Source organism: Myotis daubentonii, chromosome 9, assembly GCF_963259705.1.
Source record: "Myotis daubentonii chromosome 9, mMyoDau2.1, whole genome shotgun sequence".
NCBI lineage: Eukaryota > Metazoa > Chordata > Mammalia > Chiroptera > Vespertilionidae > Myotis > Myotis daubentonii.
In genome coordinates, this window is record NC_081848.1 from 8,217,635 (window position 1) to 8,244,830 (window position 27,196).

A 27,196-nucleotide genomic window follows, 5' to 3' on the forward strand; every position below is an offset into this window, starting at 1 on the left:
TCCCAGGCCTGTAAGTTTTCGGTGCACAGGATGATGCTCAACCAACTGAGCCGCTCAGGCCCAGCAATCGTGAATCATTTTAAAGTGTACAATTCCGTGGCATTTAGTACTTTCATAATGTTTGCAACCATCACCTCCATCCAGTTTGAAGACATTTTCATCACCCCAAAAGGAAACCCTGTACCCATGAAGCAATAGATGTGCTTTTAGTGAGAATCCAAACCACTTCTTCCTCGCTTGCTTCTTAGACTGTCACTTGGTACAGAGTCAAAGGATGTGTCGTTGTATAATGAGATCTATTGCTTCCTGCCTGGCCACAGGCCTTTTGCTCTTCCGTGCCTGATAGTGCCTGGCAGCACCCTGGGGGGGGGGGGGGGGGCGGGTGGAGGTCAGGGGAGAGCCTCTATTTCTTCCTGAGATCACCTGCTTCCTTCCCCTCTGGCAGGACTCAGACTGGGGCAGCCTCCGTGGGAGTGGGAGTTAGTGACCCACTGGAAATCCGACTGCAGTGGCTGATGGGACAGTTTTCTTGGAGGGGCTCAGAGAACAGTTGGCGTTCTGCTTTCTGTCTTTGACTCCTTCCACTGGTTCTCAACCTCCCTAATGCCGCGACCCTTTAACACAGCTCCTCATGTTGTGATGACCCCCAACCATAAAATTATTTTCGTTGCTACTTCATAACTAATTTTGCTACTGTTATGAATCGTAATGTAAATATCTGATATGCTATATGTGTTTTCCGATGGTCGCGACCCACAGGTTGAGAACCGCTAAGCTGACCTCTCACTCGCCTTTTTAGGGTGTTCAGTCAGCACCCTGCCTTTTCCTCGGCGTGCTCCCTGGGACCCAGCGGGCTCCCTCCCTCCACCCTTGCTCGGGGGAGCCCATCTCATGGCTCAGTGACCACGAAAGCCAGGAGACCCCGGGATGGGACTTGGAACCGGAGGTTAAGATTGGAAAGAGCCCTCAGTGTCCAATCCCCTGCCCCCCCCCCCCTCGGGGGACACCCTGCCGCCTGGTGCTTCCCAGACCTCAGGCCAGCCTCTCCCCGTGTCCCGGCAAAACGACCCCTCGTGGGCAGAGCACACTCGGAAACACCCGGAGAGGAGGCGGGAGAGATGGGCGTCCGCGGTTTCCGGGGAGACCGCACCCTCCGAAGCGGGCTTCTACCTACCCCGACCTCCGCGTCCACGGAGGGAGGGCTCAGGGTGGAGAAGGCAACGTGTACAGATCGGGGGTTCTCAGGGCCAGGGCCAGCCCCCTGGGGATCCTGCCCGCCGGCGGCCCCTCCCTGCCCGGAGGGTGCTCCCCGACCCTCCCCCCCCCCCCCCGCCTGGGTCCGAGCCGGCGCTGCCTGGCCGCGGGTGGCCGCCTGGGGAGGGCGGCAGGGCGGGGCCGGGAGGGGCGGGGAGGCGCTGCGAAGCCGGGGTCCCCGCCCGCCCGCCGCTGCCCGGGACTCGGCCGGCCGCGCTGCCCGAGCCGCGGAGCGTCTCCGGCCGGAGATGGGCTGAGATGCCCGCGCCCCGGGCATGCCCCCAGCCGCGCGGCCGCGGAGCCCGCCATGCGGCCGCCGGTGCCCGCAGCCTGCGAGGGGAGGCGGTCCCACCCAGCCCCGGCTGCTGCCGCGTCTGAGCTGCCGGGACCGACCGCGCGCCGCAGCCCCGGAGCATCCCGGTCCCCGGGGCCGGGACGCCGGCCTCTCCGCCCTCCCCCGTCTCTCCCGCGATCGGCCGGCGGCTCGGGGAGTCGGCCTGCCCCCGCTCGGGGAGGCATGCCCGGATCGGGGGGCGCTGTGACGCTCAGCCCCCCGCTTCACCCAGGCGAGCAGGCTCGCTGAGCCCGGAGCCAGAGGGGGCCATGGGAGGGACGCAAGTCAAATGGTGAGCTGAGGCCACTTGGGCTGTGGAGGGGGGGGGGGGGGGGCCTGGGTGGGAGCAGAGCCCGGCGGGAGGGTGCCGGTGGCCAGAGATGGACGCGGATGGTGGGGGTGCTGTATGGGGAGAACGGGCTGCTGGCCCGGGATTATCACCATAAGGTGCAGCGGCGAGGGCGCTGGGATTATCACCATAACGTGCAGCGGTGAGGGCGCTGGGCCAGCGTAGGGGAAGAAGTGGCCCTTTACCCTGTCTTGTCTCTGCTCACCGAAGGCACTTCAGGGGGAACAGGACGCCTTTTCCTGTGGCCCTTTCTTATGGCCCTTTCTGATACATTAAGGTTGGAGGGACGTTAAACCTGTGGGGATTAAGTGTATCGGTGGGACCTGATTTGTAATCACTTGTTCCCTGATTTGAGAAGATTATGGTGGCAGGTAGGGGATTACTTGCTTATGAAATAGGGCTCAAAGTGAATCGGGCAGAGCCTACAGCATGTAATTAGTGTGAAAATACTTTCCTCTGGCTTGAGGCAGAGGACCTAATGCACTATCCTCATTCATGAGGTTCTTCTGGCCTCAGGATTTTTCTTCCTCAGTCCTTTCTCTTTTAACTTGGCCGTCCAGTGCCATGGTCTTAGCTCTCTGGCCTCACACACTGGCAGCCTCAATTCAAGAAAGAAAAATGTTGTTTTCTTCTGGCTGCTCGGCCACTCCCCCAGTGGGGTTGGATATGCAGACGTCCGCCTCCTTCGGCCCTTGTGTGGGAGACAGCTCACTCAGGAGGAGAAGGTGGAGCTGAGCATGCGTCTGCTTTTAGGAAAGCAGTTTTCCAGCGTCCTGGTTCACACCACCCTCCCAGCCCACCCTCGACTCACACATTACCCACCGTGGTCCATTCAAATGCAGCCGGTGGGACATGTCAACCACAGCACCTTGTCAGCTGAGGAAGTGTCTTCATTCTCAAAAAGGAGTAGCTGTTTCAGGCCTCTTTCGGCACATGGATCCCAATTGCTATAGGAAGGCGAATGCTGAGGCCTGCACAATCATAAATCTGTTTCTTTTTAAAATATATATTTTTTTATTGATTTCAGAGAGGGAGAGAGAGATAGAAACATCAATGATGAGAGAGAATTATTGACTGGCTGCCTCCTGGACACCCTCTAGTGGGGATTGAGCCAGCAACCCCGGGCATGTGCCCTTGACTGGAATTGAACCCGGGACCCTTTAGTCCATAGGCCGGCTCTCTATCCACTGAGCCAAACCAGCTAGGGCTTAAATCTGTTTCTTTATAAATAACACTAGAGGCCCGATGCATGAAATTTGTGCAAGGGGCTCGGCCCTCGTAGCCCCGGCTTTGTCCAGAAAGTCATCCGGGAGATCCTTCGGCTGTCCGGTCTAATTAGTATATTACACTTTTATTATTATGGATAGTCCCCCTAGACTAGTGCTTTTCCAGCAGCTAATGCATGTTGGCCTGGAAATCAAGATTGCCTAAGTAGTGAAAGGTGGATAAGAGAATTCTATAGAGCAATTACCTTTCTATCTATCTATCTTTTTTTTTTAAGAAATTTCACTCTCTCTTTTTTTTAAATTACACTTTATTTATTTATTTTTAAAGCATCACCCGAGGATATTTTTCCATTGATCTTTTAGAGAGAGTGGAAGAGAGAGGGAAAGACAGAGAGAAACATCGATGTGAGAGAAACACATTGATTGGTTGCCACCTGCAGGAGCCCGGGACAGGGCCTGCACTGGGGAGGAGTCTGCAACCGAGGTTCCTGCCTTTGACTGGAATCGAACCTGGGACCCTTTGGTCCACAGGCTGATGCTTTATCCACTGAGCCACACCGGCTAGGGCGCAATTACCTTTTCTAAATACCACATCTTGCCACTCTTCACCCCCCTTGCTTGTTTGGGTTGTAGATCTATAGGTCTGGTTAAGTTCCTTTCTTTAAGTTGAAGAAGCAACAACTTTAAATTTTTTTGTGTGTTCTAATAAGGATGAGAATGTATTACTGGTTGAGGGCATTCCCACTGAAGCCTTTAAACTTTGGACCATGAGGAGGATGAGAACCTAGTCCTCAGGTTGCTTCAGGGGCTCTGAATTCTCTAGGCACCTCCTCTGTGCTTGCCTCTTGTTTTTACTGGTTTCTAGAAAGAAGAAATGTTAACTCCTGCTCGTGGCTGTGAGGATTAGCCTGGGAGACGTCAGGGGCATGTTAAGTGGGTCAGTGAATCCTAGACTCTGTCCCTGTTGTCTAGGTGATGGATCTGGAAAGAATTCCTGAGAGGGGGCTGGGCCTGCAGCCCCCATGGCCCCTGACAGTGTTTCGGTGCCCATGTGCTCAAGGTGCAGTGCAGAGAAACGGGCTCTGCAGCTGCGAGCTTCAGCCTCACATCCCCGGCTTGTCATAGCTTTGCTGTTCTTCTGGAGATTTAAAATTCCATTTCCCCCCAAATCCGAACAGTTCCTTCCGAGGCCAGTAATTATATCAGAACTTAAGAATTGTTGCGAGTTGCTCATGACAGTTTGAAACTAGTGCGGCAGACTTATAAGTAACTCCGGGAGTAAGTCAAGTAAACCTTTACCGTGCCCAGCAGGTGTTCCTCTTTTGGCCTGTTACCCTTTCCTTATCATGTCCTAGCTTCATTGATATATCACTGCTCCTTTGTCCATCCTGGTGCTGTCCACACCCCAGCACTTTTTCCCTGCTGAGGCACCTTCCACTCTTTCCTCTCCTTTGGCATCAGCCCAGAGCTGATTTGCTGTGATTACTCTGCTGGTATTGCTTGTGTGTATGAAGGATCAGTGTATTGGAAACAGATTTTCCTTCAAGTATTCAAAGATAGTAAAACACATACTATATTAGTCTCCAAACTTGGGCCCAGGATGGTAATGGTAATGAGTAAAAAACAAAACAAAACTTTCTCTGGCCAGGTGGCTCAGTTGGTTGAGCATCAGCCGTACACAAAAAGGTTGTGGGTTTGATTCCCAGTCAGGGCACATACCTAGATTGGGGGTTCAATCCTAGTTGGGATGCATATGAGAGGCAACTAATAGCTGTTTCTCACATCAATGTTTTTCTCACTCTCCCTTCCTCTCTCTAAAATCAATAAAAACATATCCTTGGGTAAGGACTAAAAAGAAACAAACACACACACACACACACACACACACACACACAACCCAGAAGCTCTTTAAAATGCTAGATTACCAATTCTGATAAATTTCTTCTCAGTGAATTAAGCTTCAAGGCAACCTTGTTGTGTAAAAGATGTCCTAGGACTGGGTCATTTATTCATTCAACAAATATTTGTTCTTACTGTGGGCCAGGTACTGTGTTAGGCAGTAGGAGTAAGATGGATACGAACATGTCTCTGGGCCCTAGCTGGTTTGGCTCAGTGGATACAGTGTCAGCCTGCAGACTGAAGGGTACCGGGTTCAATTCCGGGCAACGGCATACTCCTGGGTTGCGGGCTCCATCCCCAGTAGGGTGCATGCAGAAGGCAGCTGATTGATAATTCTCTCTCATCATTGATTTTCTATCTCTCTCCCTTCCTCTCTGAAATACACACACACACACACACACACACACACACACAAATATATATATATATATATATATATATATATATATATATATATATATGAAAAGCTTTAAAAAAAACCTGTATCTGGGATTAATTAATGAAAGTTGGCTTCTAAACAACTGTTCATAATAATTGTTTCTCTTCCTTTTATCACAGCCTGACTTCACCCAGTCCTATCCACAGTGCAAAGAGCGAATCCATTATCACCCAGTCGGAGGAGAAGGCAGAGTTTGTGATTATTCCCTCTGAAGGAATAGAGAACAGGACAGGTACTATTTCTTGGGTGCTTGGGTTGGCTCAAGGAATAGCTCTCAGCTTGAAGAGCTTGGGGGATCCTTGTGCCTCTCCATAGTCTGTGTCTGCAGGCTCAGCTCTGCAGGGCTCTAATGCTTTAGAGCAGTGGTCGGCAAACCGCGGCTTGCGAGCCACATGCGGCTCTTTGGCCCCTTGAGTGTGGCTCTTCCACAAAATACCACGTGCGGGTGCGCACGTACAGTGCGATTGAAACTTCCTGGCCCATGCGCAGAAGTCGGTTTTCGGAAAGGAGATAGATGAAACAAGTATACAAGACGAGTGTGGATGGGAGAGTTGGAAGGGGTCGACCTCAGCGAACGTACCTCAATTTGATTCAGGACGTTTTTAGCAAAGGCCAGCTTAGGAGTACCCTAATTAAGTTAATAACAATGTACCTACCTGTATAGTTTAAGTTTAAAAAATTTGGCTCTCAAAAGAAATTTCAATCGTTGTACTGTTGATATTTGGCTGTTGACTAATGAGTTTGCCGACCACTGCTTTAGAGCCAAGGAACGTAGTTACCCTCTTAGAGAATGTCACTTCCGATGTCCTGGCTGTCAGAAATCTTGCAGCAGTATAGACAGGCTGTTCCTCGGCCCTCTGCCTGTGAATTAGGAAATGACTTTGGAACAGTCGGAAGCCTTATTCACATAAATAGATTTTATGATTTCTGTGTTATACAAATAATTTCAGTCCTTCTCTTGCTTAAATTAGGGCCAGGATTATAGAGGAGTTGCTGAGGTGTCTGTGAGAACGTACAGTTGAGAGCAGGTCTACATCAGGTTTGGTATGAGGGCTACAGAAAGGACCACGAGGAATTCCCTTTGTTTAGACTTCTCCTTCCTCTGTTTTAGTTGCTCTCTGTTTACTCACATAAACACAGAGGAAAACAGGAAGAAGCAAAACACGTGATTTAGATAGAGTTTTATTCGCCTATTAGGGGACACAATGCAACCGACGCCCTCAGAAGAAAAACTGGAATTGATTTCTTCCTTATTCTATCCCCTCTCTAAACCTGGCATTAGTATCAAAGAATACGACTGAGCATGTTACTGAGTCAGACACTCCTGGGACTTGAGGAGGGAGAGGGAGAGCATTGATTGAGTGCTTGCTCTGGGCTCCACACCACATGGCCCTGGGCATAAATTACCTCATTTAATCTTCACAGAAACCCAGAGGGATTCGACTTACTATACTCATTTTTATGAATGAAATTAGAAGAGCTTGTAAAGGCAGGAAAATAAAACAAAACCAGAGAGAGAGAGATTAAACAATTTGTGCAAATATGCTTTACTGGTTCGTTTCCTGTGTGAGACACTGTTACATGACAGAATGGTCTCTGAATCTCCAGAGCAACCAACAGGACTTTTGTTTTCATGGCCACTGACAGCTTCCCTCTTTGTACCTGGCAGAATCAAGCTCCGGGAGAGCCAGTTCTAAAGAATTAATAGTAAAATCTATATGTCCCACACCAAGACTCCCAAAGAGGAGGTCTTATTGCTTCCTAAACGTTCTGAAGAGGATGTGTTTCCCCAACAGAGGAAGTGTTGCTCCCAGGAGCCCGGGGTCCGAGTTAATAGCCAATTCTTTGTGTCTCACAACCCCACCTGGTGGCGAGTCCAGGCTGTGAGCGAGGACAGGTTCAGGAGGCAGTGACCTGAACCTGTGAATGCGAGGACTGTGAACACTTCCTGCCGGACTCTCAGTTTTCTTCAACATGGACTGTACTCCCTCCTTTCGTGTTGTAGAGGAGACAGACTCTCCATTATCCCGAGACTGGCGACCAGGTAGCCCCACCACCTGTCTGGAGACCTCATGGGAAGAACAGCTGTTGGAACAACAAGAACATTTAGAAAAAGAAATGGAGGAAGCCAAGAAAATGATATCAGGATTACAGGTAGCTCCTTCCCTTGTCGTTCGTCTTCCGCGCACCAACTGATTATTATTCTTAAATCACTGGTGTCAGTTGAAAATAAACTGACTCAGTTTTGTGTGAGGTCAGAGTTGAATGGGGAGTTTAGACAGAGGGAGTGTGACTCCAAGGGCAGACAGTTCCTTCTCTGTGAGTATAGCTCTTACATGGGCCAGATGGGCTCCTGTTTACAACGCAGTTGTCAGGAGTTCTACGAGCCTGGGAGCCATCGAGCCCTACCAAACCCTTGTTCTGGCTCTCAGCTCACAGGTGGGTTCCTGCCCGAGCTGCAGCTACAGCCGTGCAGTTGCAGCTTTCCCCAAATAATGGCACTCTGGAGAGTCAGGGATTGTCTCCTAGGACTGTTTCAGGAAGGGTGCGGGAGCCCGTAATACCAAGGTCTCTGTCTGAATCTAGCGAAAGGATTCCGCTCGCTCCTAATGCGTTTGCGAGTGAATGCCAAGGCTTCGTCATCAGGTAGAAGAGGTTTTCTTTGAGCAACAAAGCCCTTCAGTCTTTCCTATACCTTCAGTGCCAGCTCAGGAAATCTCCCAGAGGCCGGCTGACCCACTTGACTTGGTTTCTACCCTGAAATGACCCCCCAGCCCTCTGTCTTTGTGCATCTGTCTCTATTTGGGGGAGCCCTGGTCGTGTGCTGATGACCCTGAAATTGTCTAGGAATATTCCTTTCTGTTTGTGCTGGGAACTGCACTGCTCTTGAATTGTCAAATATTTATGGAGACATAAACAAAGCCCACATTATGTGAGTGGTTCTGGCAGCCGGCTGGCGGTGGAGGCGGTGCTGCCAGCCAACCAGCAACAGGGTGAGGACACAAAGGGTTCCTTAAAAAAAGGGAGATTGGTGCTTGGTAAAATATTTGCATAATGTATGCCCCAGGAACGGAGAAGGGTTGGAGGAATGTTTACTGCCTAAATATTCCTCCCTGGAGAGTTGTTGATTTCCCACCCATTTTCTTTGTATGTTTTAAATTTTTTAAAATATTTTTTTTATTGATTTCAGAGTGGGAGGAAGAGGGAGAGAGAGAGAAAAATATCAATATGAGAGAGAATCATTGATCGGCTGCCTCCTGCACACCCCACAATGGGGATTGAGCTGGCAACCCAGGCATATGCCCTGACTGGGAATCAAACCATGACCTCCTGGTGCATAGGTCGACGCTGAACCACTGAGCTACACAGGCTGGGCTCTTTGTATATTTTAAATGTCTGCCTTTTAGATAAACATTTTCTGCCACTCCATTGAGGAATGGTTTAATTAATGGGATGTGTGTGTGTGTGTGTGTGCGTGCGCGTGCTGTCCTTTAATTGGAACTATTAAAGCATGAAAAACTTTGGGATTACACCCAACCAAGTTTCCCCAGGATAATGTGATTATGTGAACATAGATATCCATCAGTTTGGTTTGCATTTTTCAGCCTGGAAGAAACCCGATGACAGATTAGACAGAAAAAGAAGAGAATCGATAGGCAGAAAGTCAGCATCCTAATATTCTCTGCAAACAGAGGCGTTTAATCACAGCCACATGACCACAGTGAGAATTCAGTTCCCTATGGAATACAATGGGGCTCACAGCAGCCACTGGCGTTTTAACTCCTTCAGGGATGAACAAGTTGCCTGCTAAGCCACACCCGGTTTCTGACTTGTTCGTAGGCTCTCGCTAGAGCCCATCCAGCACTTTGCCATTAGGGTCAGTGTTTCTGTAACGTGGCTCTCCCTTAGATACCTGCAGCTCTGTGGCTTCTTACCTCTTGCCACAACCCTATGGGATAACCAAGTAATTTGATTTACTAAACTTTTAGTGTTAATTAGTGCTTGGCAGACCAACCAATTCTTGGATTCTTATATACCAACATTTGTGGTTAATTTGTGTTATACTATTTAATGAAACAGGATCTCATCTCTGTAACTCTTCTCTTGACTGGATTAAGAAAGCTCGTGATATAAGACGAGGACACATTTTTAAATCTTTCATTCAGCTGGTAGGTCTTGTAATAGCTGCCTGCAGGGGTAGATCCAAGTTTTGTGAGTCTAAAAGTACACAGTTTGGGAAGCCATCTTTAAGATTACAGCCTGGCCGGTGTTGCTCAGTGGTTGTGTGTCGACCACGGTTCGATTCCCGGATGGACACACATGCTCAGGTTGCAAGCTCCATGCCCAGTTTGCAGGCTCAATCCCCAGTTGGGGGCTCAATCCTCAAGGTGGTGGGGGGGCACAATCCCCATGCAGGAGGCAGCTATCGATGATTCTTTCTCATTGATGTTTCTATCTCTCTCTCCCTCTCCCTTCCTCTCTGAAATCAATAAAAAAATATATTTTTAAAATGATTAAGATTACAGATTATGTATCCAATATTAGATATAGGAACTTGGGAGGGCAGTACAGGTGAGGGGCCCTTGAGTTTGAGCTTTCTTAGCTTTAGGGTAAATCTGATGAAAACAAAGCCTGGTGTGGGGAGTGGAAATGAATGCCCATATTTCTCTGCAAGTATGTTTTCCTTCTTGTTCTATCAGGTTGCCTTGGAGAGTAAAAATGCAGAATTATTCTAACAAACCCAAGGCAGTGCTATAAATTCTAACTAATTTATTATAATAAGCTTTTCTATGCTAGGAAATTCTACACTGCTTTTGGTTCACTTCCCAGCTGGCAAAATTCAGTTTGAGGGGCTCTGGTTTTGAAATGCCGCTTCCAAGAGGAATGTTTATTTTAGATTGTTTTCTGGAGCCAAAGAGCCTTGGAGCAGAGGAACTCCAGACAGACCCACGGTGAGCAGTTGGAGGACCAGGTTCACAAATTACCAAGGGAATTTCTGGAGGAAGCCAGAGTGATTTCAATAAGGGATGAGCCCACCAACCCCAGACTCAGTTCTCTGATGGAGTTACATTTCTTTCTGTGTTTGTGGTTATCCAGGCCTTGCTGCTCAGTGGGTCCTTGCCCGAAGATGAGCAGGACAGGCCCTTGGCCTTCTGTGAACCAGGAGTCAATCCCCAGGAGCAACTGGTGAGCTCCATCTTTTGTGACAAAACCAAATGATCTGGTTCATGTACTTGATTTGTTTTTAGCATTTGACCCCGTTGTCTGCACCTGCTTGAAATGCTCTCTTCCCTAACTCCAACTCTCCTGGTTTTTCTCTTCTGTTTTAGAGGACTTTTCCCTTCTTTTTTTCTTCCTTTCATTCATTCAATCAACCAGCAAATATTTATTGAGTGGTGACTGTGCTAGTTGCTGTTGCAAGGTGCTGGAGATATGCTAATGCCAGAACAGTCCCAGGACCCTACCCTCGGGCATTACATCCAGGGGCCTTTTCTGCCTGAGCCTTAAATGCTTGCTCCTAGGACCCTCTCCTTCTCATGCTTTCCCCTGGGTAATAGGTGCCCCCATGGCCTCATTCACCTCCCACCTGACTCAGATGTCACCTCAACTATTTATTTCTAGCACAGTTTCTCTGTGGACTTCTAGATTTATATATGGAACATGCAATTGCCTGTTATTACCTCCACTTGTGTATTCCCCATCAGCACCTCCATTTCAATGAATCCTAAATTAAACAGCTTTTCTCTCCCTTCTCTCACCACCACCAAAACTACTTGTCCTTTTGGATTGTGTTTTTACTGTCCATCTAGCCAAATACCCAAAACAAAAATCTAAATATCATTTTTTCAATCCTTTCTGACCCTTCCCTCTATAACCAATTAGTCACTAAATTTTGTCAGTTGACTTTTTAAATATCTGCAGTTTTCTCCATTCTCACAGCCACTACTTTAATTCAGGCCTTTATCCAATATTCTAGCGACCTTCTAACTAGCTTTCCTGATTCCTCTCCTGTTCTTCCCGATTCATTTTGTATAAAACAGCAAGAATGATTTACCTTTAAGGGAAACCTCATTTTGTCATCTCTTCGCCTAAAATGTTTCATGGATTCCCCATTGCCCTCTCTGGCCTTTCATGATCCGGCCCCTAGTTTTCTCTCCAGCTTCATCCCTTGCTATTTCTCTTTGCCTTTGCCCAACCTCCTGCATCCAACACATACTTACTTACTCTACTATAAACTTTGTCCATATTCATCTGCTCCCATCTCCCTGGGCATATGCGTCCACTAGAGAACAGGCACTGTTTTCTATCCTTTGTCTCCACAGTAGTCAGTGTTCAATAGATATCTATTGAATGAATGGCCTCTAAATTTCACAGCATAGGTACTTAGCCATCTCTTTTTGCCTTATATTCAGATTATAATCCAAAGTCGTCTGGATCAGAGTGTGGAGGAGAATCAGGACCTAAAGGTATGTCAGGACATGTACATTTACCCTTTGAAAAAAATTCAAACTTCAGGACAGTAATAGGGAAGGGGGTAAGGGATGCAGACTCATGACTCTAGCTGTACCTATGTCTGTATTATGCCTTTGATTAAAAGAGAGATGTGTTCTATATATGGCAAAAGGTAACATCTTTTTAATCTCAGTGATGAGTAATGGGCATCTATGTCATTATACCTTTATATGTTTGAAATGTTTCATTATTTTTTTAACTAATATAAAATAAAAACTGGATCTATTATCAGTATGCTCTTTTTTATAATTGACATAAACGTATTAGTTTCAGATAAACATCTTATTGATTTCATATATATTATGTGTATATATATATATAGAAATGATCACATAGTTAAAATGTTTTTCTTGTGATGATATCTTTTAAGATCTACTCTCTTAGCAACTTTCAAATATGCAGTATAATATTATCAAATATAGTCCAGTATCTTTTTGTTGTTGTTAATCCTCACCCAAGAATATTTTCCCATTCATTTCTAGAGAGAGTGGGAGGGAGGGGGAGAGACACAGAGAGAGAAACATTGATGTGAGAGAGACACATTGACTAGTTGCCTCTCACATGCACCCCGACTAAAGCCAGGAGCCTTCAGTCTGCAGCCCGACACTCTGTCCACTGAGCCAAACTGGCTAGGGCAGAGTCCAGATCTTTTTAAATGAATACTTCCCAGAATTCTTTCAGGTCAGTGGATCTTAACACATTGCAGATGAATCATGAGAATTCTCGCTTCACAGTGTTTTACAAAGTATCATAATTTACAAGATATTAGCTTGTAAGAACATGTAATAAATAACTTCAAAATGCTATGAGTATTTAATTTTAAAGCGTGCCTTTAACATTTATGTAAAACACTTTTTTTACTCATTCAATAAAAACTTATCTGGCCACTGGGTTAAAGCTAGCAATAAAACTACTGGTCCGCAATGTGTTAACTTTTTTTTGAGCCATAAGTATAGCCTAAAACCATTAACCCTCTCCCCAGAAATATGCAAGAGCACATGCACACACACTCACTGACCTGAATTTTTGAAGCCCATCTGTGGAGTCCAGGTTAACCGTTTCCATTTCGGATGTGTTAATTCCAAACTCTTGATGTGATGCAATAAGAAGAGAGTGGGTCCGAGTTATGGGTGTTCCTCTCCTACAATCTCTTTCCTAGTGATAATCATATACATATGTTTAATCTACTGTCAAGGAGGGGTAATTACTTGGTACTGCATTATTGGGCTAAATTTATTTTTGTTTGGTCCATGAAAAACAACATGCTCTTGGAGAATCAGCAGTTTGACCCTTGGCTAAACATTAGAAACGAAGATAATCATTGAAGACATTGGGGGTAGGCATATTGAGATGGATCACGTATTTCATGAGAGGGATTTAGATTATTATGATTCCATTTCCTGGTGGTGAAGATTGCTAATTGTAGGAATGAAAGCCTATGGGACTGTGTGGTGTCTTCTTTCTTGGCGTTGAGCCTGGGGGCCATAGGGCAGAATGGACTGGGTCAGCCTTCACTGTTCACTGGACCAGACCTTTCTGCCTCAGTAGACAGTTACTTTTTCATACAATGGTTTTCTGAGTTTTGTGTTCCTACTCACAGAACGAGGTAATGCATCTGAAGCAGCCCAGATGCTCCATCTCATCTAACTGTGTTTGGTTTGCAGAAGGACTTGCTGAAATGTAAACAAGAAGCCAGAAACTTACAGGGGATAAAGGTAAAAAGGAAGATATTTAAATCTTTAAATAAATTATCTACAAGGTCGAGTAGTCTACTGGTAAGAGTAGGTGCTAGGAGGCTGGATGGGTCCTCTCGTCTTTCTTTGTATACATGGTGGGGCCTTTGGCAGACTCTGTGCTGTTAGGAAAGGGAGAGCTTTGTGGGTGGGAAGTGAGACGTGGTGAGGAATATACACCTTTGTTCTGCCGAGGCTTATTTCTGGGGGTTATGACCCCTGGTGCTGCCACTTCCCTCTGTGCTGCCCTGTTTGTTTCTATCTGTAAACAATCAATTCCTACAGTTCTCTCCAGTTTTATTTTTTTATCTGTTCTAAAGAGGTATATCCTCTTAAAAATTGTTATTTACTTAATTCTTGAATAGTTAATAGTATTCAAATGGTTTAAAGTTAATAAGGTACAAAAAGATAATCCTTGTAAAGCCTGACTTCTGGCCCTGTCCCCCCAATCACCTAGTCCTCTCTCCTGGAGGCAACTTACCAATTATCAACAAATTCTATATAATAAAAGTCTGATATGCTGTGTCCGGTTGACTGGTTGGCCAAAGTGTAATATGCTAATGAAATGCTAAGACCGTTCAACTGCTTACTATGACGTGCACTAATCACCAGGGGGCAGACGCTCCAACTGGTAGGTTAGCTTGCTGCTGGGATCCAGCTGATCGGGACTGAGCAAGATGGACTGGACATGTCCTGGAACCCTCCCACGGTGCCTCACTGGCTGGCCAACCTCCCGCATCTCTTCCCGGCCCTGACCATGCACTGGTTGGATCCCTCGGCCTGGCCTGTGCCCTCTTGCAAGCTGGGACCCCTCGGGGTATGTTGGAGAGCCGGTTTCGGCCTGATCCCACAGGGGGAGCGCTGCTCAGCCAGAAGCTGTCAGTCGGACATCCCCGCAAGGGTGAAATTCATGCACTTGGTCTCCCGTCCGACTGGTAGCTATGATGTGCACTGACCACCAGGTGGCAGACACTTAATGCAGGAGCTGCCAAGCTGCGGTGACTTGACAGCTGTGGTTCTCAGGTGATGCACCCGGAACCAGAGAGGAGGGAGCCCGATTCTGGGGTGCATCACCTGAGAACCACCCTCTTGCAATCCGGGACCCCTCAGGGGATTCCCACAGGCCTGGCCGAGTGACCCCACTGGTGCATGAATCTGTGCACCAGGCCTCTAGTACATACATAATTTTCCCCCAAATAATAGTATACAGCAAATACAGCTTGACATGTTGCTTGTGGCTGCACAGTGTGCCACTGTATGTGATTATTTAAGCACTTGCTCATACAACCAGTGATATAGCTTATCACCTTGAATGTATGTTATTTCACCCAAGTGGGAGCATGTCTGTGTATAAATACTGGAAGTGGAAAACAGTGTTCCCCTCTTCCCTGCACTTCCATTCGTGGGCTAGACTAGAGCGTTTTCAGAGCCTGAGTCCTTTGAGATACTTCAGAAACAAATGTGTTCCATGGTCAAATACATCTGAGATCTGCCCTCTGGACTTGAAGAGTCACAGTGAATAGTAACATATTAAAGGACCCGGGGAGGTTTCTCGTAAGGAAGGTGGCCCAAAGCAAGGTTAGAATTATTAACCACAGAAGCGCTTTTCCTCCCATGGAGCATGGGAAACGTTCCTCTGAGCTGCTGGCGCCAGGGCCTCTTAGACTGCCTTTGCCACGTGCCGTCCTGGCAGACAGCATGTTCAGGAATGGGCTCCCACCTTCTCCAGAGCCCCCACCATTTCTTTGTGGTCTGTAAAGAGGAAAGTCAGGGTCAATACGTTGGGATGCAGCCCCAGTCCATAGTTCCATTGGAGGTCACAGTGGTTGGAGGAATGACCCTTTTATGTAAGTATGTATAACTCACCTTTTCTTAAGCATGGGAGGAACCAAGAGTGTCCAAGCTGAGAGAAGGATAGCCTGAAGTTGGTAAGGTTCTAGGATATGGGAGGAGGAACCATAGTCCAAGAGCAGTTCTGAGCATGGAAATATGTGTAGTCCAGTCCTGGTCCAGGTTAGGCATGGAAGCGCCGCCAGGTGCAGGGGTCTGGGAGGCTGGGTGGAGGGACCTCAGGGATTCTGGATGAATAGGGTGGCAGGCAGAGACAGGCCCCAGCCTGCTAGGAAATAGGGAGTTGGCAGCGAGGTAGACTGAGTATTTATATGCCCAAGACATAGATGAGAAAGCCAGGGGGGAGGAAGGAGGGTGCATCATCCAACGTCACTGTCACAAAAGTGGTGAACTTGTCATTTGAATCTAAGTCCTTTTTATTCCCCAAGACCTCGCCCTAGGACACCACACCGTCAGGAATGACGCAGAGGGTAGTGGTGAGTACCAAGTGAAGGAAAATCAGGTTTCATGTAGTTTGGTAGGACAATGAATAGGATTGTCCTTTAGGTGCCACTGTCCTGGAAGGGGCAGAAAGCCCCTGCTCATCTCCTGTGGCCATCCCTGAAGTCACTCCCACTGGCGTGGCCAGAACTAATGCTGGATACACAGTGAGGGGTTTTATAACTTAGTAATAACCAGCTGGCTGATTAATTGGGACCACAATAATCAGTATGATTCCCCCCCAGGATGCCTTGCAGCAGAGGTTGACTCAGCAGGACACATCTGTTCTTCAGCTCAAACAAGAACTACTGCGGGCAAATATGGACAAAGATGAGCTGCACAACCAGAATGTAAGTTAAATGAATGAACTGTGACCTCACTGAAGCCCAGGAGCAAAACAGGGTCCTGCATGAAGTCCCGTTAGGTCTGCTGTCCTGATCTCTCAATTTCAGGTTGTCTGCTCTCAGTGTCTGCAGTTATTTTATTTCCTGTCAGACTTGCGTCTGTTCCCAAGGGAGAGCCTCCAACACACTGGCCTCAAGCCCTTCAGCGTTGGGGCCACCGAGACACGGAGGCTACACTGTGTGTCCACAGTCTGTGTAGACACGCAGAGCAGCTGTGTGACTCTACCGCAGCCCTGCCCTCTGCTTCCCACAGGAACCCTGGTTACTGAATAGCTAGTTTCCTGCTGGGCTTGGCAGACAGCACCTCCCTGCCATTAATTCTTTCTTATCCTTCTTGCAGGTGGATCTGCAGAGGAAGCTAGATGAGAGGAACCGGCTCTTGGGAGAATATAAAGTAAGAATGAACGTCAGTTTGGAAATAATTTCCACCTGACCTTGTCTTATGAACAGCCCATGTTGCTGTTGTTCAAAGAGCACTTAAGTACTCTGTGCTCATCCTTGCTTTTGGCAAGGAAATCCTTTTCTGTGTTCCCTTGATTCACTCACCCTAACCCTGAAGGTAGAGAGCATGGCTAGGAGAAGGAGCACAGAACTAGGAGTGTGGAAACTTCAGATTAGTCCTAACCTTTCTATCTAACTAGCATGGATAGCATGTAGTTAGTGGTCCTTCTGCAAACAGTAGTTCCCTTTCTCTTTACCCTTCCAAGAATCCTTTGCGCTGTGCAAGACTGCTGTGGTGTGTGTGGTGTGGGGTGTAGCTTGAGGAAAGCACCGTTCCCCCAAGGCTCCGCTTTCCTCTGATGGAAGTGGCACCGCAAGGAGCAAACTGTTCGATGTTCTTGACTTTGCCACATCTGAAAGCTCTCTCTCTACTGCAGAAGGAGCTGGGGCAGAAGGACCGCCTGCTTCAGCATCACCAGGCCAAGCTGGAGGAAGCACTCCGGAAACTCTCCGAGGCCAGTTACCAGCAGGTGGGGACATCTTCAGCCACTGACTTTCCTGTCCCTATGGCCTGAAGAAATGCTTTCCTGACTTAGTCTCTGGTTTGCAGGTGGATCTAGAACGGGAGCTAGAACACAAAGATGTCCTTTTGGCTCACTGTATGAAAAGAGAGGCAGATGAGGTAACCTCCAACTCGGGGTCTCCCTCCCACATTTACAAGGGCAAAGAGGGGGGTTTTGTTTCTGAATCAGGACGGAACCAAGGCCACAGGTCAGTTTTTTAGGAGGTTATTTGGTGAGGGGGTTATGAATACAGATTCCAGGATAAGAAAATCTAGTTTCAGATACATCTTTACCGCTTGTTAAAATTAACTTTATTGGTGTAACATTGGTACATCTTTACCACTTTTGACCATTGTGTGACTTTAATTTACTTGCTTCTGAACCTTAGAAATAAGGCTCATCTGGAAAATGGAAATAATAGTGGCCCTCTCTGCCATTATGAAGAATACATAAAATAACCCAGGTATGGGGGGTGGGAGTGTCTGAGGAGAGGTCAATGGGGGGGGGGGGGGAGGAGACATATATAATACTTTCAATAATAAAGAGTTTAAATTAAAAAAAATAATAATCCCGGTAAATGACTAAACATAGTCCTGGTAGATCCACCTGACTCAGAATCAGGATCAAGAAAAGTTAGTCATTACGTGGTTGGTGTGGCTCCGTAGTTGAGCATCTACCCATGAACCAGGAGGTCACAGTTCAATTCCCAGTCAGGGCACATGCCCGGGTTACTGGTTTGATTACCAGTAGGGGGCGTGCAGGAGGCAGCTGATCAATGATTCTTTTTTTTTTTTTTTTTTAGTTTTAAGTTTTAAGTTTTATTGAATTTTACAAAGAGGAAAGGAGAGGAATAGAGAGTTAGAAACATCAATCAGCTGCCTCCTGCACACCTCTTGCTGGGAATGTGCCCGCAACCAAGGTACATGCCCTTGACCAGAATCGAACCTGGGACCCTTCAGTCTGCAGGCCAAGGCTCTATCCACTGAGCCAAACCGGTTAGGGGAGCGGTTCTCAACCTGTGGGTCCCGACCCCTTTGGCAGTAGAACGACCCTTTCACAGGGGTCGCCTAAGACCATCCTGCATATCAGATATTTACATTATGAGTCATAACAGTAGCAACATTACAGTTATGAAGTAGCAACGTAAATAATTTTATGGTTGGGTCACAACATGAGGAACTGTATTTAAAGGGCCAGAAGGTTGTGAACCACTGGGTTAGGGCATCAATGATTCTTAATATTGATGTTTCTATCCCTCTCTCCCTCTCCCTTCCTCTCTCTCTGAAATCAATAAAAAGATATTTCAAAACGAAAGGAAGAAGGAAGGAAGGAAGGGAGGAAGGAAAGTTAGTCATTGTTTTTATTTTTAAATGACTAAAGCAAAGGCCAGAGGTGCTGTAGCAGCATTCTCAGGCCCTCCAGTGGCCAGGCAGAGTCTAGATTGGGGGCTTCCCAGCTGAGGTTTCCCTTTTGTTTATTCTACATTCAACAGTGCCTATGAAGGGTCAAGTACAGGGGATGCAGTGATGAACAAAGGGGAAAAAACCCCTGTACATTCTAATAGAGATATGAAAACAGATATATAATTATATAATTATAAACTATGTCAGGAAGTGACGAATGTAAAGAAGAAAAGTAAGACAGGACATCTTGGTTTGGAATTCTCTCACAACAAGCATCATTTCTTCTTGCTGCTGTAGGTGACCAATTACAACAGTCACAGCTCTCAAAGCAATGGTTTTCTCCCTCCGGCGGCAGGAAAAGGAGCTGCTTCAATCACTCCTAGAGGGGTAAGTTCTTAAGATTTGAGTGCAGACCTGCCACTTCAGCTGAAACCAGAAGAGCATCTTATCCATCACCAGTGGGCTCGCCTTTTGTATCCCACTTCCCTATTCTTGCATCTGTTGGGTGTGTAAAGATCTGAGGCACTTGTTACTCGAAATGAAGAATTGGTGGGAAACAGTAGGCCTGCTTCTGTGGAGGACCATTTCCTATAATCCACACCTCCTCCCTCAAAAATAAAAGATCTATCCTGGAAATTTCTCCCCTATGTCTTCTTAAGCCCAGTGGCCAGGATATGGTTAATGACATGACCCTGCAGCATGCCAGCAGCACCTCACTCTCGCCCACAGACCAGCGACCTGCAGCTCGTGCGCGATGCTCTCCGCAGCCTGCGCAACAGCTTCAGCGGCCACGACCCTCAGCACCACACCATCGACAGCCTGGAGCAGGGCATCTCCAGCCTCATGGAGCGCCTGCATGTCATGGAGACCCAGAAGAAGCAAGAAAAAAGGGTAATCCTCGTTCTCTGCTGCTTCTCTTAGGCAAGCTCCCAACGAAGCTTAACTTTATCCATTTTAGTCTAGAGGAAGGCAGTGCTAAAGGATGAGACCCTGCTGAAGGTTGCAGTTGCTCTTCTCTTTGGTTTTCCTTTTCATCATGGTTTGACAATCCGGGGAGGGAGTTCATGATAACTCTCACTCCTAGCAACTGTTTAACTGTCGGAGGAATTGTGGTGCTTGGCCCCACAGCTCTCTCTTTACTGCTTATTCCCTTCCCCCTTCTCCCCTGAATGAGCTCGCATCAGATGAGGCAATATATGGGAAATGCTTGAAAATTAGAAAGCCTTTTATAAATGTGCATTATTATTGTTAGAATAAATATATACAGTTTTATACACTGTGGAAGAAGATGTGTATTTTAGGCAAATGGTAGAACAAGTATATTTTAGGCACACTTTTAAAATTTAAATTTCTTGGTTAAGTTCTGCCGTTGATCATAATTCTTGTGATTTTTGTGTGGCTCTCCAGGTTCGGGGCAAGTCACCCAGAACTCAAGCAGGTAGTGAATACCGGGAGTCCTGGCCCCCTAATTCCAGTAAGTGCTCATTATTGCTCAGTAAGGTCTCCTAGAGTATTAGATCAGACGTTAGTATTTTGTGGATCGAATTTTTCTTATATAATTTCACTTTTATAATGTGTTGTTTCTGGAGCAATACTAGTTAGTATTGAGTTATTTCCAGGACTATGAAGATACCATCATCATCACCCCTATCACTTCAAGTACCATTTAACCATGTGCAGGGTGCTGTTCTATTGACTCAGAAAGGCTAAAATATCTTTGGGAAATACTATAAGCTTAAAACATTTATACCAAATAAAACAAAATTTAAGACAACAAAAACACACACAAATCATCCTACAACTCAAATAGCACAGAAAATTCCAGTTCTTTCTTGCACCAATAAGCTTGATTTGGGGGGGGATTTTCCTTAAAACTTTGATTGCTTATTATGTCATTCGGTTTAAGTCCTGCAAAATCGTTGCGCCATCTAGTGGTCATGGCTAGGTATTATTTTTTACCTGCTCTATGCCTACTCATTACATTTCCCCCCCTATTCATTCCAACATGTTGGAAATCTACCGCCTCATAATTTCTATTTTACTCTGTATCTTTTGACTTAATAACGTTCACATTTTCTTATCTTTTATAGTTTACCCAGACCCAATCTAAAAGTATGTAAATAATTTTCAAAAACCAAATAGTATAAAGCTAACCATAACCAGTTTTGTATTTCACATATGCAATTAAGAAAATAATAATAAACAAAACCTAAAGTATGTCCTGGCCAGTGTTTCTTAGTGGTTAGAGCGTTGGCCTACAGACCATAGGGTCTGGGTTCGATTCCTGTCAAGGGCACATACCTTGGTTGCAGGCTTCTCCCGCATGCAGGAGGCAACCAATTGATGTGTTTCTCTCACATTGATGTTTCTCACTATCCTTCCCTCTCTCTTCCACTCTCTATAAAAGATCAATGGAAAAATATTAACAACAATAAAAAAGAAACATGAAACCTTGGCCAGCGTGGCTCAGTGGTTGAGTCTTGACCTATGAAGCAGGAGGTCACAGTTTGATTTGCAGTCAGGGCACATGCTTGAGTTGTGGGCTCCCCAGTGGGGGACATGCAGGAGGCAGATGATCAATGATTCTTTCTCATCATTGATGTTTCTATCTCTCCCTCTCCCTTTCTAAAATCAATAAAAAAATATATTTTAAAATGAAATCAATAAAAATATATATATATTTAAAAACCACACTAAGATATCATTTAAAAAAAGGGAAATATGGCCGAGACCGGTTTGGCTCAGTGGATAGAGCGTCGGCCTGCGGACTGAACGGTCCCGGGTTCGATTCCAGTCAAGGGCATGTGCCTGGGTTGCGGGCACATCCCCGGAGGGAGATGTGCAGGAGGCAGCTGATCAATGTTTCTCTCTCATCAATGTTTCTGGCTCTCTATCTCTCTCCCTTCCTCTCTGTAAAAAATCAATAAAATATATTTTAAGAAAAAAAAAGGGGGGGGTGAAATATGAAAAAGAAGAGTAAAATAAACCCAAAGGAAGCAGAAGGAAGGAACTATTAAATATAAGAATAGAAATCCGCCCTAACCGGTTTGGCTCAGTGAATATATTTAAAAAAAAAAAAAGAATAGAAATCCATGACATTGAAAACCGAAAATTAGAACAAAACTAAACAGAAAACTGGTCCTTTGAAAAGTATAATAAAACTAGAGGCCCGGTGCACAAAAATTTGTGCACTGGGGGGGGGGGCGGTCCCTCAGCCCGGCCTGTGCCCTCTCGCAGTCTGGGACCCCTTGGGAGATAACGACCTGCTGGCTTAGGCCTGCTCCCGGGTGGCAGAGGGCAGGCCCAATCCCTAGGTGCAGCCCCTGGTTGGGCTCAGAGCAGGGCCAATTGGGGAGTTGGGGCACCGCCCCCTGTCATGCACAGAGCAGGGCGGATTGGGAGGTTGCGATGCCACCCTCAGTCACGCTCAGGGTAGGGCCGATTGGCGGGTTGGGGCACCGCCCCCTGTCACACTCAAGGCAGAGTCGATGGGGAGGTTGTGGCGCCACCCCCTGTCACGCACAGAGCAAGGCCAATCGGGGTTGGGGCGCTGCCCCCTGTCATGCACAGAGCAGGGCCGATGAGGGGGTTGGGGAGCTCCCCCCCCCCCGCCCCCGTCACGCTCAGAGCAAGGCCATCAGGGGGTTGGGGAGCTCCCCCCTGTCACTCACAGAGCAGGGCCCATCAGGGGGTTGAGGAGCTCCCCTGTCACACACAGAGCAGGGCGGATCATGGGGTTGGGGCGCCGCCCTCTATCACCCACAGAGCAGGGCCGATCAGAGGGTTGGGGCGCCTTCACCTGTCACGAACAGAGCAGGGCCGATAGGGAGGTTGTGGCCCCGCCCCCTGTCACACACAGAGCCGCAGGGCGATCAGGGGGTTTGGGCGCTGCCCCCTGTCACGCTGATCCCGGTGCCGGGAGGCCTTGTGGCTCCGCTGATCCCAGTGCTGGGAGGCATATTACCCTTTTACTATATAGAATAGAGGCCTGGTGCACAGGTGGAGGCCGGCTGGTTTGCCCTGAAGGGTGTCCTGGATCAGGATGGGGGTCCCCACTGGGGTGCCTGGCCAGTCTGGGTGAGGGGCTGAGGGCTGTTTTCAGGCTGGGACTGAAGCTCCCAACTGCTCCTTTTTTTCTTTTTTCTTTTTTATTCTGGGCCAGCTTTAGCTCTGAGGCTCCAGCTCTTAGGCCTCCGCTCCTGAAAGCAGGTATCTGGTTTGTTTCGGTTCTCGAAACTCTGTATCAACTCCAGCTCTGAGACCCCAGCCGGCTGAAAGATGGTTTCTGGAGTCTGTATTTGTTACAATGTTTGAAACTGCAGGCTCAGAGGCCTGCAGTGGCAGGCGGGGAACGTTGGAGTCCTCCGTCACTGAAGCAAGCAAGCCTCATGTTAGCTTCAAGCTGCCTGGCTGCCGGCCACCATCTTGGCTGACAGTTAATTTGCATATTGCCCTGATTAGCCAATGGGAAGGGTAGCGGTCGTACACCAATTACCATGTTTCTCTTTTATTAGTGTAGATGGATAAAACTATAGCCAGACTGCCCAAGGAAAAAAAGGAAAGACACAAATTACCATTAGAAATGAAAGAGAGAACAACACTATAGATTTTACAGATATTACATGCATACTAAGGAACAAACAACTTTATGCCCATAATTTTGACAACTTTGATGAAATGTATAAATTCCTGGAAAGACACAAACTACAAAATTTACTCAAGAGGAAATAGATAAGCTGAATAGGTTTATAGTTATAATAAAATTGAATTTGTAGTTTAAGATGTTCCATCCATCAAGGAAAACTCCAGAGTCTGATAGAGTCACTTAAGAAAAAAATAATACAATTTCATACCAACTCTTCCAGAAAATAAGAGAAGCAACATTTCCTAACACATTTTATTTTACCCTGATTCCAATCAGTATCTCTGATGAACATAGATGCAGGAAAAGAAAGAAAAGGCATAGAGATTTGAAAAGAAGATGCAAAACTGCTCTGTTTGTATGACATGATTGTCTATAGGACATATCCCAAATAATCTATAATAAAGCTACTAAAACTAAGAAATGAGGTTAGCCCAGCCTCTGTAGTTGTGGTTGAACGTCAACCTATGAACCAGGAGGTCATGGTTTGATTATGGGTCAGGGCATGTGCTGGGGTTTTGAGCTCCATCCCTGGTAGGGGGTGTGTGAGAGGCAACCAATCAATAATTCTCTCTCATTGATATTTCTATTTCTCCCTCTCTCTCTGAAATAATATATATATGTTATATATATATGTATATTATATATATTTTTAAATAAATGAGTTTGGGATCCTTTTGTAGTTCATAAGCGTGATGATTGGGTATTCACGCTGCTGTGTGAGATGTGCCTCCCACGAACCTTGTTACACCTTTGGCACATTACCTGTCTGACATGAAAAAAAGAAAAAAGAAAAAAGAAAATGAGTTTAGCAAGGTTACCGGACACAACTGTACTTCTATATACTAGCAATTAATACTTGGAAATAGAAAAAAAATTGTAAGTACCACTTATAGTAGGACCAAAAAGCATTAAATACATAGGTACCAACCAATCTTATAAAATATGTGCAACGTTTCTATGTTGAAAACTATAGAACACAGCCCAGCTGGCATAGCTCTGTGGTTGAGCATCGACCTATGAACCAGGAGGTCACAGGTTGATTCCTAGTAAGGGCACATGCACGGATTGCGGGCTCGATCCCCACTGTGGGTGTGCAGGAGGCAGCTGATTAATGGTTCTCTCTCATCATTGATGTTTCTATCTCTCTCTCCCTTTCCCATCCTCTCTGAAATCAATAAAAATATATTTAAAAAAAGAAAACTATAGAACACAGATGAAATAAATCAAAGAATATAAAAAGAAATGGGAAGATATACCATGTTTCTTGATTAGAATACTCAATATTGTTAAGATGATCCATTCTCCCCAAATAAGTTATAGCTTCAATCATATTCCAATAAAAATCCTTTTGTAGATATAAACAAGCTGATTCTAAAATGTATATGGAATAATAAAGGGATTAAAATAGCCACACACACAGGCTGGAGGGGGTTAATGGAGGGGGGGGGGGAAGGTCACATATGTAATACTTTTAACAATAAGGAATTATTTTTTTTAAAAAAAGAAATAGCCGTACAGAAAAAGTTGAGAAAGATGAACAAAGTATTTGGATGACCACACTATCTGATTTCAAAACTAAAAAGTTAGTACAGTATAGGTGAATGCATAGACACATAGATTAGTGGAACAAAACAGAGAGGTCAGAAATATTTGGCCAATAGATTTTAGGTAGCTGTGAAAGGGCTAGTCAATGGCAAAAGGAACGAAGGTTTAGGTTACCCAACCAGAAAAAAAAAATACAACACAGAAGGATAGGCTTTTCAACACATGGTCCTGGAGTAATTAGGGACCCATATAAAAACAGTCTTGACACATACCTTATGCCGTATACAAAAATTAAGTCCAAATGATCATGAACTTAAAAACTAAAATTGATGTGTGATGCCTTTTAAAGTTATATGTTAAATTTACACACACACACACACACACACACACACACACACACACACACAAAGATTTGTTTGGGGATCTTTTATTTGAGCTTTTTGTACATGCTTTTCATAGTAATTTCACACTGAAGTAACAATTATTTTAACATGATTTAATGTTGTGTAAGGCTTGCTCTCCCTCATTACTCTCGTTTTCACAGGGAAAGTCTGTAATCCAACTCCGTCTTCTTTACTAATCAACTGAAACTGCTCTCTAAGTCATCGATGGCCTAGTTACTAAACCTGTTTTAGTTACTAGGCCTCTGTGTGGCATTTGACCTCATGATTACCCTTTCCTTGAAATTCACCCAGAATGTGTCGTAACATTTGTATTAACTTGGGCTGCATAACAAAACACCATGGACTGGGCGACTTAAAAAACAGGGGTTTATTTTCTCACAGTTCTCTAAGGTCAGGGTGCCAGCATGGCCAGGTTTTGGTGAGGGAGAGCTCTCTTCCTGGCTTGCAGATGGCTACCTTCTTGCTGTGTCCTCACATGGTGGAGAGAGAGTTCTGATGTCTGTTCCTCGTCTTATAAAGGCACCAGTTCTATGGGGTCAGGGCTCCACTCTTATAACGTCCCTTAGCTTTAATCCATCCTTAAAGATACTGTCTGTAATACCATCACACTAGGGTTTATGGTTTCAACATATGAATTTGGGAAGGGCAGGATTCAGTACATAGCAATATTATTTTCACATTTTATTATATTGTAATTGTTTTGCTATTTCACCCCACTAGACTTTGAGCTCCTTAAAGATGGGGATTGGATCTAATTTATTTTTGCATCTCTAGTATTTGATACATAAAGGCAACCAATAAACATTTTAAAGTATGACATAACTCACCTCTCTATCCCTATATTAGTTAATAGTACTGTCATGCATCTTTTTTTTTTTTATTGTTGACAGACTTACAGATGTCCTCCATTTCCCCCAGCTCTACCCTCTTTCACCCCTCCTCCCCCCAGCCTTCGCCACATTGTCTGCATCCATGGGCTATGCATATGTGCATATATGTTCTTGGGCTAACCTCTTCCGTTCCCCCTCCCCTCTGAGATCTGCCAGTCCGTTCCATGTATCCATGCTCTGGTCCTATTTTGTTCATTAGGTTCCACATATGAGATCATATGGTATTTGTCTTTCTCTGACGGGCTTATTTTGCTTAGCATAATCATCTCCATGTCCATCCAAACTGTCACAGAGTTCCTTCTTCTTTACAGCCACGTAGTCAGAAAGAGTACATGCACCCCTGTGTTCGCTGCCATGTTATTTACAATAGCCAAGATCTGGAAACAGCCCCAGTGCCCATTAGTGGATGAATGGATGAGGAAAATGTGGTACATTTACACAGTGGAATACTGCCAGCATCTTTTCCCCCCGGACTGTACTTCCCTTTTACCCCCAACATTCAACTGTATCCCAAGTACCAAGACTTTTCCCTTCTAAAAGTCCCTCAAATCTGCCTTAGCCGGTTTGGCTCACTGGATAGAGCTTCAGCCTGCAGACTTGAAGGGTCCCCGGGTTTGATTCCCATCAGGGGCATATGCTTGAGCCCCAGTAGGGGGCGTGCAGGAGGCAGCCAATCAATGGTTCTCTCACATCATTGATGTTTCTATCTCTCCCTCTCCCTTCCTCTCTGAAATAAATAAAAATATATTTAAAAAGATAAAAGAAAAAGGTTCCTCAAATCCATTCCTTCTCTGACTCCATCTTGCCCTTCCTCATCTTTCAG

The 27,196-nt window shown here is 45.9% G+C and overlaps 1 protein-coding gene and 1 non-coding gene across 9 annotated transcripts in view; both read left to right on the top strand.

The window, feature by feature from the left end:
* DIXDC1 (DIX domain containing 1) overlaps window positions 1-27,196 on the top strand; it is a 75,829-nt gene that overhangs the window by 39,308 nt on the left and 9,325 nt on the right. For 6 of the 8 annotated variants that reach the window (XM_059707860.1, XM_059707855.1, XM_059707854.1 and 3 more), the window contains 12 exons: window positions 5,621-5,733; window positions 7,507-7,655; window positions 10,599-10,688; window positions 11,915-11,968; window positions 13,679-13,729; window positions 16,324-16,428; window positions 16,823-16,876; window positions 17,361-17,453; window positions 17,534-17,605; window positions 19,187-19,276; window positions 19,619-19,780; window positions 20,297-20,363. In XM_059707860.1, coding sequence (XP_059563843.1) covers window positions 5,621-5,733; window positions 7,507-7,655; window positions 10,599-10,688; window positions 11,915-11,968; window positions 13,679-13,729; window positions 16,324-16,428; window positions 16,823-16,876; window positions 17,361-17,453; window positions 17,534-17,605; window positions 19,187-19,276; window positions 19,619-19,780; window positions 20,297-20,363 — 1,100 coding nt within the window. Of the gene's footprint in view, window positions 1-1,427; window positions 1,881-5,620; window positions 5,734-7,506; window positions 7,656-10,598; window positions 10,689-11,914; window positions 11,969-13,678; window positions 13,730-16,323; window positions 16,429-16,822; window positions 16,877-17,360; window positions 17,454-17,533; window positions 17,606-19,186; window positions 19,277-19,618; window positions 19,781-20,296; window positions 20,364-27,196 lie in introns of those variants that run through there. The other 2 variants (XM_059707862.1, XM_059707859.1) reach the window with 2 other exon arrangements.
* Window positions 24,203-24,306, top strand: LOC132242470 (small nucleolar RNA U13). The gene has a single exon (XR_009454655.1). It is a non-coding gene; the product is annotated as a small nucleolar RNA U13 (small nucleolar RNA).